The sequence below is a fragment of the Suricata suricatta genome, chromosome 13 (assembly GCF_006229205.1).
Source record: "Suricata suricatta isolate VVHF042 chromosome 13, meerkat_22Aug2017_6uvM2_HiC, whole genome shotgun sequence".
Lineage (NCBI taxonomy): Eukaryota > Metazoa > Chordata > Mammalia > Carnivora > Herpestidae > Suricata > Suricata suricatta.
The window spans coordinates 701,475-715,780 of NC_043712.1; the positions used below are offsets into that span (position 1 = coordinate 701,475).

The 14,306-nt window shown below is 64.3% G+C and overlaps 1 protein-coding gene across 4 annotated transcripts in view; it reads right to left on the bottom strand.

Moving 5' to 3' along the window:
* Window positions 1-6: 6 nt before the first annotated feature.
* Window positions 7-14,306, bottom strand: part of GRIN1 (glutamate ionotropic receptor NMDA type subunit 1) — a 30,097-nt gene continuing 15,797 nt past the window's right edge. For 2 of the 4 annotated variants that reach the window (XM_029920011.1, XM_029920010.1), the window contains 17 exons: window positions 13,541-13,641; window positions 9,386-9,507; window positions 9,136-9,310; window positions 7,902-8,046; window positions 7,721-7,804; window positions 5,806-5,947; window positions 5,595-5,722; window positions 5,221-5,385; window positions 5,027-5,145; window positions 4,797-4,909; window positions 4,574-4,722; window positions 4,315-4,472; window positions 3,985-4,146; window positions 3,718-3,827; window positions 3,466-3,611; window positions 2,128-2,238; window positions 7-259 (listed from right to left, as the gene is read on the bottom strand). In XM_029920011.1, coding sequence (XP_029775871.1) covers window positions 143-259; window positions 2,128-2,238; window positions 3,466-3,611; window positions 3,718-3,827; window positions 3,985-4,146; window positions 4,315-4,472; window positions 4,574-4,722; window positions 4,797-4,909; window positions 5,027-5,145; window positions 5,221-5,385; window positions 5,595-5,722; window positions 5,806-5,947; window positions 7,721-7,804; window positions 7,902-8,046; window positions 9,136-9,310; window positions 9,386-9,507; window positions 13,541-13,641 — 2,247 coding nt within the window. In that variant the 3' untranslated portion in view covers window positions 7-142. The remainder of the gene's footprint in view (window positions 260-2,127; window positions 2,239-3,465; window positions 3,612-3,717; window positions 3,828-3,984; window positions 4,147-4,314; window positions 4,473-4,573; window positions 4,723-4,796; window positions 4,910-5,026; window positions 5,146-5,220; window positions 5,386-5,594; window positions 5,723-5,805; window positions 5,948-7,720; window positions 7,805-7,901; window positions 8,047-9,135; window positions 9,311-9,385; window positions 9,508-13,540; window positions 13,642-14,306) is intronic. The other 2 variants (XM_029920009.1, XM_029920008.1) reach the window with 1 other exon arrangement.

A 14,306-nucleotide genomic window follows, 5' to 3' on the forward strand; every position in this document is an offset into this window, starting at 1 on the left:
GGCGCGGCCTGGGGGAGGCCGGGGGGCGCTCCTCCCCCTGACCCCGTCGTGCTCCGGGACTCTGCGTGGGCCGGGCCGCTGTCCCGTCCATCTGTCTGTCTGTCTGCGGGGGAGGGGGGCAGAGGAGGGCGGGCAGGGCGTCTCAGCTCTCCCTATGACGGGCACACATCTGCAGCTGGCCCTCCTCCCTCTCAATAGCGCGTCGCGGCAGCACTGTGTCTTTTTGGTTTTGCAAAGCGCCGCGTCCACCCCCGGTGCTCTATAAATAAGAACCAACAATCAATACCCGCTGGCCCCGCCGGCCGCCAGGGACCCCAGCCCTGAGCGCCCAGTGCTGCCCTGGCCCGGACCGGCCATAGGACAGAGCCCCCCACCCAGGCCTCCCTCCAAGCAGGCGCCCAGCCCAAAATGGGGGAACTGGGCTGCCCTCCCCCACCCAGCCCCTCCAGCTGGCAGTACCCCCAGTCACCCCTACAGGGCAGAGCCAGCCCCAGATGCCACATGGTGTCAGGGTGAGCCTGGGGGTGGTCCCTGGTGTCCACAGAGGCTCAGGCAGAGTCTGTTCGGGAGTGTGTCCCCAGAAAGGCACCTTGAAGGTCTCTGAGCTGTACCTGGACCAGCTAAGGGCTTGTGTGTTTTCTTTGGGTGGGAATATGGTGGGGGAGGGGGGACTCAAGGCCGCTCTCAGAAAGTTACCTGTGTAACTTCTGTGCTCCTCCCTAAAAGTGCTGTCTATGAGGATACCTCCTCTCCAGGCCTGCCCCACACCCCTCCTCTCTGGTCTTGGATTTCCCCTTGAATCCCTTGGCAGGGCCCCTGGCTCAAGCTCTGCATGCTTTTGGGCTCCCAGCTCCCCGACCCTCACTCTCCACCCCCCCCAGTGCTGAGCCCCTCCTGGGAAGCAGAGCAGCCCAGGCCTCACGGGCCTCTCTAGGGGCACCCTCATGGCATGCTGGACTCCAGTTATTCTGTGCCAAGCCCTGTCTGTGCCCTGGAGATGTGCCCGCCTCCCAGTGGACTGTGTGTGTGCGGGGCTGTAAACCCCATTTCCACCTCGGAGCATAACTTCCTGCAGGATATCGGCCAAGCTGGCCCCTGGACTGACTGCATGGAGGCCAAGGGCAGTACTGACTCTGGGCAGCCCCTCCTCACCTCGGACCAGGGTGCCCCTAGCAAGGCTGGGTCCCTTTTAGGGGCTTTTATTCCAAGCGTGCACACGTGGTGCAGTGACAAGCTGCCCCAGTTAGGAGGCCTCCCCTGGCGAAGCCCTGTGGGGAGGGGCTGGAGGGGCAGGAGCTGAGGCGCTGGTCTCCACCGAGGCCTCCCCTTCCTGGGCCTCTGTCTGGGGGCCTCAGTGACCCAGGCTCTGCAGGCCACAGCTCAGCCCGGGGCGGGTTCCACCCCCTCTGGTGCCACCCAGTCCCCACCTGACAGTCCCCTGTGGCTGGGGGCCTGTTCCAACTCCAGGCCCCAGCCGTCCACCCAGACGGAGCCAGGCCCGGCCCCCAGCCCCGGCCCACACAGAGACCACATGGAAGGGATGCAACAGGCATGGCTCTGGTGAGACACGTGAGACAGGTGTCTGCGTGGTGGGGCTGGCGGCCAGACAGACGGGCGGATGGGACATCACAGCCACCCCTCCATGGATGTCGCAAGGGGTGGGAAAGAGGGCAGTGGGCCCCTCTGGGAGAGGCTGGAGAAACGGACGTGACAGAGAGGTGGTGTGGTCTCCTGACAGTGAGGAGTCTGGGACAGATTGGTGCCGGGCTGCCAGGGGCCCTGGGCACAGCCCTGAGGTAGTGAGGCTGACTGGCTGACCAACGACATGACACAGCTTCAAGATGGCGCATGGCGTCATGGCATGGGGGGCAGACCAACGCAGAGACACATGGGGAAAGAGGGCCCGGGGCGGGCCAGTGGGAGAAAGGACCGAGAAAGGTCTAGAGAGTCAGAGCGTGAAGACCTCATGTGCTGGGCAAATAGAGATGAGGGCAGAAGGGCCACAGCGGTCAGAGGTGGGGTGGATGGGATGGTGAGGGAGCGGGCACGCCTGATGCACGGCACACAGACACGGGGGCGGGGCGAGATCAGAGTCGGAGACGTGGGACTGGGCGTTCTTCCCCTTACCGTGTCTTTGGAGGACCTACGTCTCTTGAAGCTGGAAGCCAGGGTGGAGGTGATAGCCCTAAATGTGGCTTTCTTTTTAGGGTCGGGCTCTGCTCTACCACTCTTTCTATCCTAAAATGAATATGTATAAGTGATTAGACGGCTAAGGGTGGCGGCCACACCTGCCCTCGCCTGCCGCTCGGGGGCTGCTGCCCAGCCTGGCCGGCCGCTCAGGCCCTCGCTCCTGCCTGCCTCCCTGTGCTGGACAGACGCACCGACAGCCGAACGTGCGCAGGCGGCCTCCGCTCCTGCCCAGTCTTGGGCCTGACCTTGCTCCTGCCGGGGTTGGGCTGCGGGGGGAGGGGGCCCGTCTGGCTCTCTTCCTGGGAAGTCTGTCTGGCTCCCTGGCTCCTGGGTGGCCCTGGATTACAGGTGTCCCAAGGAGAAGGGTCCCCCAAGCACTCAGGCCCTGCCAGCCATTCTGTCCCCTGAGGGGTTACGCCGAGATTCAGGGAGGGGCCGAGGGGCCGAAGGCAGGCGGCGAGATGAATTGGAGAGATAGACAGATGGAGGTGGCTCCCAGACCCTGGCCTGGGGTCTGATGGCCAGGGTGGCCCTGTGCCAGCCAGTGAGAGCAGTGACCAGGTCCCAAGATCAAGAGTAGGCAGATGAGAGGTGTGGGGGCTCCAGCAACCCCTCCTCCCCCCCATGGCCCTCCCTCTCTGAACATCAACTTCATCCCGGGGCACGGGCTCTGGAGGATCACCCAGAGAAAGAGAAGAGATGAAGCAAGCCAGAACCGGACCCTGGGGCGTGAGCCCGCACACCTGCACGGGCCCCACTCCCTGCCCTATTCCAGGTGGGCTGTAGCTGCCCCTTGTGCAGCCTGTTTCCTGCTGGCAGCAAGTTCCCACAGACACGGCCTGGGGTGCCAGGCGGGGCCAGCGGCCCGAGTCAGGCTGGAGTGACAGAGCACGGGACACAGCGGGGCAGCAGGGAAGGGGATCCCTGGAGGGTGCCGAGGAGAGGAATGGGGCGGCGAGGGCAGAATGTCTTGGACTCACGTGCTATACCCAGGTGGGTCCCTGTCTTACCCTGCCTCAGTCTGCCTTCCTATGGAATGGGTGCCGGCGGGCGACTCTGGAGACAGAGGGGCCAGGCGGAGGCTCGGAGCCGGGCTTTGCAGGAGGCGGCCACCTGCAGGCGGCCCCCCCGCAGCGGTGCCCCTGGCTGTGGCTCCCAGCTCCAGTCCTGCCCACAGGGGCTCCCGGGAGCCAGAGCCAGTGCTTCGGCCTGCGGGAATGGAGGAGGGCCGGGGCCAGGCCTTGGGCACGGGCCTCGGAGAGTGGCCTGTCCTACCTGCAGGTTCTTTCTCCACACATTCACGGCGGCAAAGGCCAGCTGCATCTGCTTCCGGCGAGCGTCCTTGTGTCGCTTGTAGGCGATCTCAATGAAGATCAGGAAGATCCCGGCCACGATGCCCCCGGCCACCAGCATGAAGACCCCTGTCGGCGGGACCCAGGGCCTTACCTGTTGGCTGGCCGGGCTGCAGGCCCCTTGGAGAACCCCACCAGTGTCCGCTGGAGGGGCGAGGGCAATGGGGAGACCTACCTGCCATGTTCTCAAAGGTAAGCGTAGCAGGGGCGTTGCTGCGGGAGTCGCACTCCTGGTACCGCACCCACGTCTTGTCCAGGTCTTCCATGAAGCCGTTCTCATGGGACCTGGGAGGGGGTGGCCGGGAGGGGGCGGGACGTGTGAGCTGGGGCGGGGCCGGGGGCGGGGCCTGGCCCGCCGGGGCGGGGTCTGTGTGCCTTCGGGTCAGGCTCCGGGAGCGGTCGCCTCCGGTGGGAGGCTCTCGGAGAAAGGCGGTGGACTCACTTGAGGATGGACAGGGAGACGTTCTGCTTCCAGGGGCTGTCCTTGCGCATGCCGATGCCAAAGCCCGAGCGGAAGAACAGCTCGCCAGTGGTCACGAGGTCGCACTTCTGCGAGGCTTCAAACTCCAGCACCGCGGAGTCCCAAATGAAGGCATGAAGCTTGCTGCGGGCAGGAGCGGGGGTCACGGGCGCCCTGCACAACCGGTCTGCCCTCGCCCCTGCACCTTGTACGCCTTCGTCCTGCCGGCTCCCAAACCTCTTCCGGTAAGGGTCGGTGCACCTCCCCCGCCCGCCCCCCCTCGCGTGCACGCCGCGCGGCCGGCCCCCTCACTTGTCCCGCACGGCTTGGATGGCCTCGGCCGCGCTCTCATAGTTGTGCTTCTCCATGTGTCGGTACATGGTGCTCAGCTCCACCTGCCGCCGGAAGTAGATGTCCACCGAGCTCTGCTTCACGGTCGCGTAGATGAACTTGTCAGAGGGATTCCTCAGCTGCGGGGTCAGAGGGCAGGGCTCGCAGCTGCTCCCGGGCCCCACCCGAGGCCGAGAGGCCCTCTGACCTCACGCTGCCTGCGGCGGCGGCTGAGCCTCACCCGTGGGTCGTTGATGCCGGTGATGCGCTCCTCGGGCCGGTCCAGCACCAAGAAGGCCGCCAGGTTGGCGGTGTAGGAGGCCACGATGATCATAGCGAAGCCGGCCCACACCATGCCCAGGATGCGCGCCGAGAAGCTTCGGGGGGCGCCTGCGGGCAGAGGGCGCTCAGCTCCGGGCGGGCGGGAAGGGGCGGAGCGGGCCGGGGCCGGGGCGTGGCCTCACCTTCTCCGATACCCGAGTTGAGCAGGACCCCCCAGGAGAACCACATGGCCGAAGACAGGGTCAGCGCGTCCTCCTCCTCCTCTTCACTGTTCACCTTGAACCGGCCGAAGGGGCTGCGGGGAGCAAGAGGGCCGGCGGGAGAGGGCTGGAAGGGCAGCCCTGCCCCGCCCCTCGCCCGGCTCCGCGCGCGCCCCCGAGGCGGAGGTGTCAGGCCCCCGGGCCGCGCTCACCTGAAGCGGTCCAGCAGGTACAGCATCACCGCCACCACGTGCACCGACAGCCCCACCAGCAGCCACAGCGTGCTCTGGAAGGGCTGCATGAACGAGTCCAGCGTGCTCCGGGGGATCTCCTGCGGGTGCGAGGGTGGTCAGCGCCGCCCGAGCTCGCCTCGGGCCCCACGCCGCCCCCGCAGGGCCCTGCCCACCTTCTTGACCAGAATGGTCAGGCCCTGGTACTTGAAGGGCTTGGAGAACTCGATGTACTGTGCGCGCTCGTTGTTGATGGTCAGCGGCGCCACGATCATGTCCGCCTGCCCGCTGAGCAGCTCGCCCATCATCCCGTTCCACTCCTTCTTATTGCTGTTGTTCACCTGCGGGGCGGTACCCGGCGGGAGCGCGAACACCGTCTGTCCCACTCCAGCCCCCGGCCCCAGCCCTAGCCCAGCTCTTAGGGTCACCGACTCCAGACCCCGCCCCGGTCCGCAGGCCCCGCCCACCCCGGGCCCTGCCCCACACCCACTCTGGACCCCGCCCCAGTCCTCAGGCCCAGTCTCTTGTGGCTCCCGCAATCCACGCGTACCCGCTCCTGAGTGCCGAACTTGCCATCGGCCACCAGGTGCACCTCATAAGTGAAGTTCATGGTTCGCGCCAGCTTGATGAGCAGGTCAATGCAGAAGCCATAGCAGCACTGAGGCACTGTGTGGCGTGCTAGGGAGGCGAACAGGGGCCGTAACCACCAAGCTCCCGGCTACTCCACTCTGACGCACCCCACGCCCCGATCTGGCACTCACGGCTGCCCGGCGACGTGTCATTGGGTCCGGTGCAGATCACCTTCTTCACCGGGTCCCCATTGACCGTGAACTCCTCCTTGCATGTGCCGTCACTCAGTGTGGGCTTGACGTACACGAAAGGCTCCTGGTGGATCGTCACAATCTGGGGGGTGGGGGTGGAGAGAGACCCAGCCTGGACCAGCCACCCTCAGCACCCAGACTCCCCTGGACCCCCACCAAGTCCTCAGTGTCCCCCCACCTCCAGCCGCTTCCCTTCTGCTCAGCATCAGGTGGCCAGGCCACCATCAACAGCATCTGGCCGCTGCCCTCAGGAGGGTCCCAGACTCCTCAGCGCTCAGAAGACACATGGCCTAGAGCACTGCGCCCCCCTCTCAGCCAGCTGTGTTGGGGAGCTTGGCTTGCACGTCACTCCTTCCATCAGAGGAGACTGCTGGAATGTCCAGTGTGCCCAGCGCCTTCTCTGATCTCTCAGGGATGAGAAACTCCTCCTCCCAGTCCAGAGCATGCACCCTGCCCCCCCGCCCCCCATGAGGACGGGGCATGTCCGACATCCACTCTGAGCTTCGCTGGCCCACAGTCTCCCCAGCAATGGGCATCTGGTCATCCATCTTTCCTCCCTTCCTCTTTCTTCTGCCAACGCTGTCCTCCCTTCCATCGCTTGCCTCTCATACTTGAGGCCGGGGTTCTCTCTTCCTCCTGTCTTTCAGGGGCCTATGGCCTGGGGGGTGAGGAGGTCAGATACAGGACATGGGGGCTGAGCCAAACGCAACCTACTGACCAGGGGCCCAAGGGGAGGTGATGCGGGGTCGACCTGCAGCGTGAGGGTGGGGCCCAGCGCAGGCGGGCCAGAGCCTCGGCTGTGGGGGCAGCATTTTGACTTTCCCCTGGGGGACTGGGAGCCCCTGCAGGAGCATTTTAACCTTTCATCACGTTTTTCTATTATAGAAGCAATGTATGTTTGCATGTTTAAAAAAATCAGCGAGACCAAAGAAAACTAAAAGGTGCTCTGCACCCGGCAGCCCGAACGGGACTGTCTGGCCCATCTGGACCGTCTGGCCAGCGCTTTGGCTCTTACTTTCAGGATTTCCAACACAAGGCACCAAACTGCACGGAGCCGAGCCGGCTTCAGAAGAGCCCCCGCTGCCCATCGCGAGGGACGGTGGCCGTGGGCAGGTGCCGACACGGGGCTGGGCAAGAGGCCTCAGGAAGGAGACCGAGCCAAGAGACACTGGGGGACCTGGGGATCCTGGGAGAGAGTTCGCTGGCCCCATTGCCCTTAGGATTTTTGCCCGTGGTGATCTAAGATCCTGGCCCAGGGCTACCGTGGGCAGCCTCCTCGGGGGGCTCTCATGGGCGCGCCCAGGAGGATGCAGGGGCCCAGGGATGAGCCCAAAGGAGCAAGGAAGGGAAGTCGTGAGGAGGAAGGCCAGCCAGGAGGGTCTCCCAGAGGCCCCAGCAGAGGGTCAGGGAGGCAACAGCCTGCCGCGGAGAGTGCCGTGGGGGCGAGGGGGCAGGGTCGAAGGGACGGTGTGACTCAGTCATGGCGAGAGGCTGTGCAGACGGGGTGGGTGGCCAGGGTCCTCCAGGGTGCAGAAGTTCGAGTCCCCAGAAGAACCACCTGTCTGTCCCTCTGTCCCCTAGCAACTCATCCCCTAGAGTCCTACCCCACACGGCTTCCTAGACTGAAGGCAGTTGGATCGGGAGAGGCGCTGGAGGGAGCCCACGGGACGGGGGTCCAGCAGCTTCCCCCCTCCCTCCACCTGCTCTCCCTGCTTGCTCTGTGTTGCCAGGTGTGGCTGGTCCATTCCCCACGCCCTTCAGTCCCTTGCACTGGCCTCACTGTCCCCTCCTGTGGGCTTGTGGAGCTGGATGGAGTGTCCGGGTGGGTGTGCTGGCGCAGGCGCTAGGCCCCCACCTTCAGCCTCGTGGACATCTGGTACCCTCGGGGCTTCTCTGTCTCTCCACCCGGCCAGATGATCTTCCTGTCATTGGGAATAACCTGGGGGTGGGAGTATGAGATGGAGGGTGGCCACGCAGGGGTCTTGGCCCCAGGACCCTAAGGCCCCAGCCCCCACCCCCTCATGACCCCCACCTACGTGGGTGCCGTTGTAAATGCCCACTTGCACCAGCTTGCGGTTCTGCAGGTTCATGATGCTGTAGTTGGCGAACTTCCGGTCCCCGTCTTCATTGAACTCCACGCGGCCTGTCACCCCGTCTGCGTACTTGGAAGACATCAGCACCCTGGGGAGGACGGCGTGGGCACACTCATCGGACGCGTTCCCCCTCCCCAGCCTTCTGAGCAGCCCTAGCCCCTTCCTCTGCCTCAGGCCCAATAAGGAAAGGGAGCCAAATCAGAGCCGCGGGGGTGCCTGCCCGCGGGGCCGGGGGGAGACACAGCTGTGGTAGCCTGGCAGCTCCCAAGCCCGGACCCCATTCGAGGGAGCCTCCCAGCAGCCATCCTTGCTTTACAGATGAGGAGGCACAAGCCCAGGTGGGAGGCAGTCGCCCAGCAGCACGTGGTGTAGGCCTGATGTCCTGCCATGTTGCACATGGTGTGCCCACGAGCCATATATGTGAACACACGTGGTCCTCGTGTGGAGGCACCTGCGTGCACACGTGTGGCGCACCCCTCTCTGAGTCTGTGCACATATGCTGCACGAGTCTGCCTTGTATGTGTGTTCCTGTGGTTCTGCACTTGAGACTCAGTGCTGGCTGCCTCGTGGGGTGGGCGGGCTCTGCTGACAGCTTGAGTGGCGGAGCGCCCAGGGTGCTGGGAGTTAACGCCCGCCCCACCACGTCCATCCACCTGGACATCCGGCCAACCCTGGCTGTCTGGGGGCTCCTTGTCTGATGCTCTGGGGACCTGGAAGCCCCCTGACCCCATCCGCAACAGGACCCTCCTCCCAAGGGCTGTCAGCCACCCTGGGGAGCTGGGGTGCATCTCAGGGTTGGAAGCAGTGTTATAAGGTGGGGTCGGGAGCAGTGACATTTGACGCACTAATGTCACTGTTGGAAATGGGGCAGATGATTATCACAGGGGAGCTGGAGGTGCTGGCGGGAGAGAGATGCGGGAAGAGGACGGAAGTCAGGAGACGCCTGTCTGTGTGGGATGTGTGCAGCAGGCTGTCCTGGACCACCGCTGAGGGGCGACTACTGTCATCTCCTGCGAGGCCCCCCGCCCCCACCCCGACCCCTCCAGAAGAGAGCCCCCCCTCCAGAAGAGAGCCCATCCCCTCCTCTAGAAGAGAATCCTGCCCCTCCGCCAGGAGAGAGTCCCGCCCACCTCTAGAAGACAGCCCCGCCCCTCCTCTAGAAAAAGTCCCCGCCCACCTCTTGAAGAGCGGTCCTGTCTTCCAGATATTGGTGTTGCCCACGCAGCCGCGCGGGGGGTCGGTGATGTTCTCCTTCTCCAGGAGTTCGTGCACCGCCTGGGCCACCACCCCGACGGCGTCGCTGATGTGGGCTGACTCATTCTTGCCATTGATGAGCTGCAGTCCGATGATGCCTGGGGGGAGTGTGGTGGGCTTAGAGTCCGTGGGGAACCCCTGCCCACCAGGACCCGGAGAGGTCCAGCACTCACCGTCCGGGGCGTAGCGCAGGGCGTTCCCCGAGATCTCTCGCTCCCCCACCAGCCACACATACCCGGAACCCGTCATGTTCAGCATCGCGGCTGCGCGGTACACAGTGGCGGCATCGTCCTCGCTGTGGGGCAGAGGGAGGTGACGGGGCCTGGCCGGCCCTCCAGCCCTTCCCCACCCGGCTCGTGGCGTGGCCGCTCTGGGTTCGCAGGTCCTCCTCCGGAACGCGGTCCTGGCCCCGCCTCCCCCCAGCCCCTCCCTCCTCTGGAAAGAGGCCTGGAGACTCTGCGGCGACAAGCCAGCACCTCCCCTACCTCCAGCCCTTCCTGGGTCCAGTGACGCTGCAGAGCTGACAGTCTCTGGTACTCCCCATAGCTGGGCCCACTGGTCCTATACAGGCGCCGGTCCCAGCCTGCACGCCAGCCCACACCTGGGCCAGGGGAACCTCCCCCCACCCACAGCAGAGGTGACGGAAGGAGGGTGGGGATGGGATGATGGGGCCCAGACCCCCAGATCTTCCCAGGCCTCTCTTGCTGGCCCCTGCCTTGGTGAGCAGGGTCAGGGCCCCCAGATGGCGACGGGCCGTTGTTGATCGCTTACTTGCTCACCAGGCACCCGGCGCTGCTCTGAGCGCGTTACACAGACTTTCTTACTTAATTCTCACGGTATCCCTACGAGGCGGACATCAGTACTATCCCTGTATCAGGAAGGGAAACCAAGGCACCCAAAGCACACAAGTGATGGCAATTGGCAGACCTGGGTCTGTCTGGACCATCACCCCAGGCCCATGGTCCTGTGACCGCCTGGGTAGGCCGTCCACACTCTGGCTCTCCATGTCCACACATGCAGGACGAGGGGCTGGGGACTCTCCAGGGTGGTCAGATGTTGATGGGACCAGCGCCCGGGAACTGCCCGAGCGTTGCAGCGAAAGCTGCCGGAGGGGGCTGGCAGCTGCTGCACCTGCTCTGCTTTGTGTCCTGCCGCCCAGAGCTGGGCCATCGCAGGGGACAGTGCAGGTGGTCCTGAGCTCTTGGGATGTTCTAGGGATGGGTATAGGTGAGCCCCCGTGCACCTGATTCTCTAGGGGTCTCCTGGTCAAGACAAGCATCCTGGGCCTGCTCCCTCCTTCCCTTCTCTGCCAGGCTGGACTTGGCCCCACATGGGCCTAGACCATAGCTGGCGCTTTGCTTCTCTGACGCATGGGCAGTGGGACACAGAGAGGCTGGACAGACTGAGCGTTGGGTTATTTTCACAATGGCCGACTCTGGAATCCCAGGTGGCCCTATGCTCCCTAAGGGGTCTGCCCTCAATTTTCTCAAGAATTAGCTAAGGAGGAGATGCAGACCTTCAATGTTTGCTCTACGTGACATGCTACTGTCAGACATAAGCAACGCAGAGGTGCTCCAGGCGCCCTGTACCCGTGACCAGAGGAGACTGTCCAGCAAGATGGCCTGGCGAAACCAGCGCTGCGCGCAGAGGGGCGCCTGTGCCCCTGTCAGTGGTGCCAAAAACCCGGCCGAGCAGCCCGTCTGTCTGACACAGTGCGGGTCCGTGACATTTGACTTAGTGGAGTGAACACATGCCTGTGCTCGCATCTGTGCGAACCAAGATCACCAGTAAAAAGCTGCACACAGAATCCTGATCGATCCTCAAACTGTTAGAGGGAAGCAATCAGCCCCAGAAAAGACAGTCTCCGGAAGTTAAAAATGAAAAGTTTGAGAAACGACTTCTCCACGCTCCATTGGAAAATGCTCAGAAATGAAGACTGGCTTAATGCGGTCTCTCTGCAAAATGCTGTCAACAGCCCTCGAGAAGGAGGAGCCTTTGTGGGTGGAGTCCCGGGGCACCTGCACCTGCTGCTCCCGGGGAGCTGGGCATGCCGGGCGCCCTCTGTGGTGGCGCTCTGGCGCCTCTGCTCCCAGGAGCCCAGCATGTGAGGGGAGGGGTCCCTTCCAGTCTCAGGGCCGGCAGGGGCCATCCATGACTTCAGGAGTGGTGCTGGTGGCTGCATGGCTTTGTTGGGAGTGTGTGTACCTCCAGGGGGGACGTGCACGCATGTGGTGTGTGGTGTGCATAGGCTGTGTGTACATATGCATGAATATATGTGTGCACTGTGCATGTTGGGGTGGCGTGCATGCACGTGTGGTGTGCACGCACCTGCATCTGGGCGTGTGTGTTTCTGTATATAAGTGTGCTATGCCTGTGTGTGCGCGCATAGTGTGTCTCTACGCATGCGAATGTTTTGTGTGCGTATGTGTAAGGTACATGTGTGTGCGTGTGCACATTGTGCATGGCATGCATCTGGTGCGTACACCATATGGATGTGGGGGGTGTGTGTGCGCATGTGTGTGAGCGTACATTGGTGCGCATGTGTCTATACAGTTTGTGTGCAGTGTGTCTGCATGTGTGTGTGCATGTGGTGTGAACATACTCGGTATGTGTTGTGACAGTGTGTACACGGTATTTACGCATGTGAGTGTGAGCAAGTGTGTATATACGCGTGTGTGAGTGGTGTGAATATGCTGTGTGAAGAAGTTTGCTGAGGTTTGTATATGCGTGTGTGTGCATGTGACATGTGTGTTCGTGTGACATCGTACGGGGTGTGCTCGTGTGTATTCGTGCATGTAGTGCACACGGTTTGTGTGCATGTCTCCCTGCGTGTGTGGTGTGTGTGTGTGACTGTCTGCTGCGACTGCGTACCCTTCCCTGGGCCTTTCTGTTGCAGTCACATCTGCCAAACCCGTCCTGGACCTTGGGGGCTGGCGACACAGGGTGAGCCCCTCCCAGCCTGAGCTCTGGGGGCTTCTGAGGGTGGTGTGGGATGTCGCTGACCAGACGAAAAGCAATGGAGAAAGCGCCCCCCTCTGCCGGGACCTGGGGGGACTCTGTGCTTTACCCGAGGCTTCCTGGCCTGCGTCCCGTCCCGGGGCCACGCCGATTGCAGTGTGGGGGCGGGGCGGGCCGGCTGTAAAAGTGCCCAACGGCTGAACATCTATGTTTTGGCGTAATGAGTGCCGGGGGCTGCTCTGTCCCGCGTGAAGGGGCTTCTGCCTGCGAGCGGACCACCCGCTCGCCGCCTGTCCGTCCGCGGGTCCGTCCCAACACAGCCCTGTGTCTGTCTCGAGCCCCAGGATGAGCGAGGGGGAGTGGAAACAAGTCAGAGGACCTGGTGGGACCTTCCTGGTGGGGCTTGTTCTGGGGGTGACCGTGCGGCCCCCGACCTCGTCTGGACCTGCCCCCACACCTCTTTCCTCCCCCCGTGCCAGGGTCGGGTGGTCGGCTTGGCAAGTGGCCCACGACTCCGAGCCTGGATTTGCCATGTGACATAGGGGCGGTGGGGGGGTCAGCTCCTTCCTGTCGCAGCCACTTGGCCATGGTGAGCCGGGGGCTTCCTGCTTTCCAGCCCCCGGGGCCTTGATTGGCCCCCCTGGCTCCCGCACCGGGTGGTGGGGTGCCCGGCTCTGCATCAGAGGTTTGTTGGCTGGACACGTGCCCTGCGCCTCAGGGGTGGGGCACTGCTTGCTGTCTGTTGTCTGCCGGACAGCCGCGCTTGGGGAATGCGCCTCTGCGGAGGTGATCTGCCGCCCCCCCCCCTCAGTCGGAGCCCGGCAGTGCTTCTGGGAAAGGGCAGACGGCGGGCTGGGCCCGCCCAGGCCCCCCTGGCCTCTCTGGGGAGCGGTGCTCTTCCTTTTCCTGCTCCAGGTGGGCCGCCCTTTCCCTCCCGGGGGTCCTGGCCGTTTGCAGATAGAGAGAGGTCTCCTGGGGCTGGTTTCCGAAGCTGAGGCGCGGCTCAGGCCCTGGTGTCCGCGGGCTCCTGGCTCTCCCTGCTGTGACCTTCTCACCTGGGCTCGCCCGCACACCACACGTCACTTCCCTGCACCCAGTTCCCTGAGTCCTGTGTCACATCTATCACTTTGGGCCGTGTTTGCCTTCCTAAAGGCAGGGGCTTATGTGTCTCCCAGCTGGGATCAGGTGCCGGGAGGGAGGACGGATGGACAGAGAGAGGGCATTGTGTCTGCCCAGACGCCAGCTGCATACACGGCGGGGGGGGGGGGGCGCTCTCCTTGGCAATGGATTTGGAAGCTGAGACTCAACTTCAGCCCCATGGCGCCCACAGCCCTGGGAGAGGCAGAGGGAGGGGCCCAGCCCGGACTCACCTGGCGGAGAGGATGATGACCCGGGCCTCCAGCTCCCGTGCCTCCATCAGCAGGGCCGTCACGTTCTTGGTCCCTGGGTCGAACTGCAGCACCTTCTCAGCCTGCGGTGTGAGCAAGAGTGTCAGCGGACGGCCGGGGCCGGGGACATGGCGCCTCAGGGGCGCGAGTCGGGCCGCAGCTGCTAGGAGCCCAGAGGCGGGGCGGCTCGGGCTGCCCGGCCAGCGCCCGCCGCCTGCTTTGTGCCCTGCCTGCCTCGCTCCTGCTGGCCTGGCTCGCTCGCTCGCTGTCCTTCCTTCAGCCGCTCGCTCTCCTGAGCTCGCTCCTTCTCTCTCTTGTCCTCACTTTTGCACTGAGCATGCAAGCTGAAGTGGGCTGAGACTCAGAAGGACGCGTGCAGCGGACAGGAAACAGAAAAGAGTTTTGGAATGCAACCGGGAGCAGAGATAGGGCCGACTTTTCCAAAACCTCGGGAGATCGTCTCGGGCCTGACCCCGCAGGCCCCCCTGCGAGAGGGGCCGGCCGGCGGCGGGGCTCCCTCCTGGGCTCCACGAGGAAACCCTGGGGGTCCCGGAGGTTCGCATGCACTTCCCGGAGAGCGGCTCCTTCTGCGGCCGCGCCTGCTTCTGGGCGCAGGCCGAGGCCGGGCTGCGGACACCCTGGCGGCCCGCGCCGCCGCTCCTGCCTGCGGCCGCCTGCCTCACGAGCTCTCTCCTCACCGCTCGGGCCTGCGGCGCGGCGGGGCCGGGCCGACGGCGGCCTGGCGGCC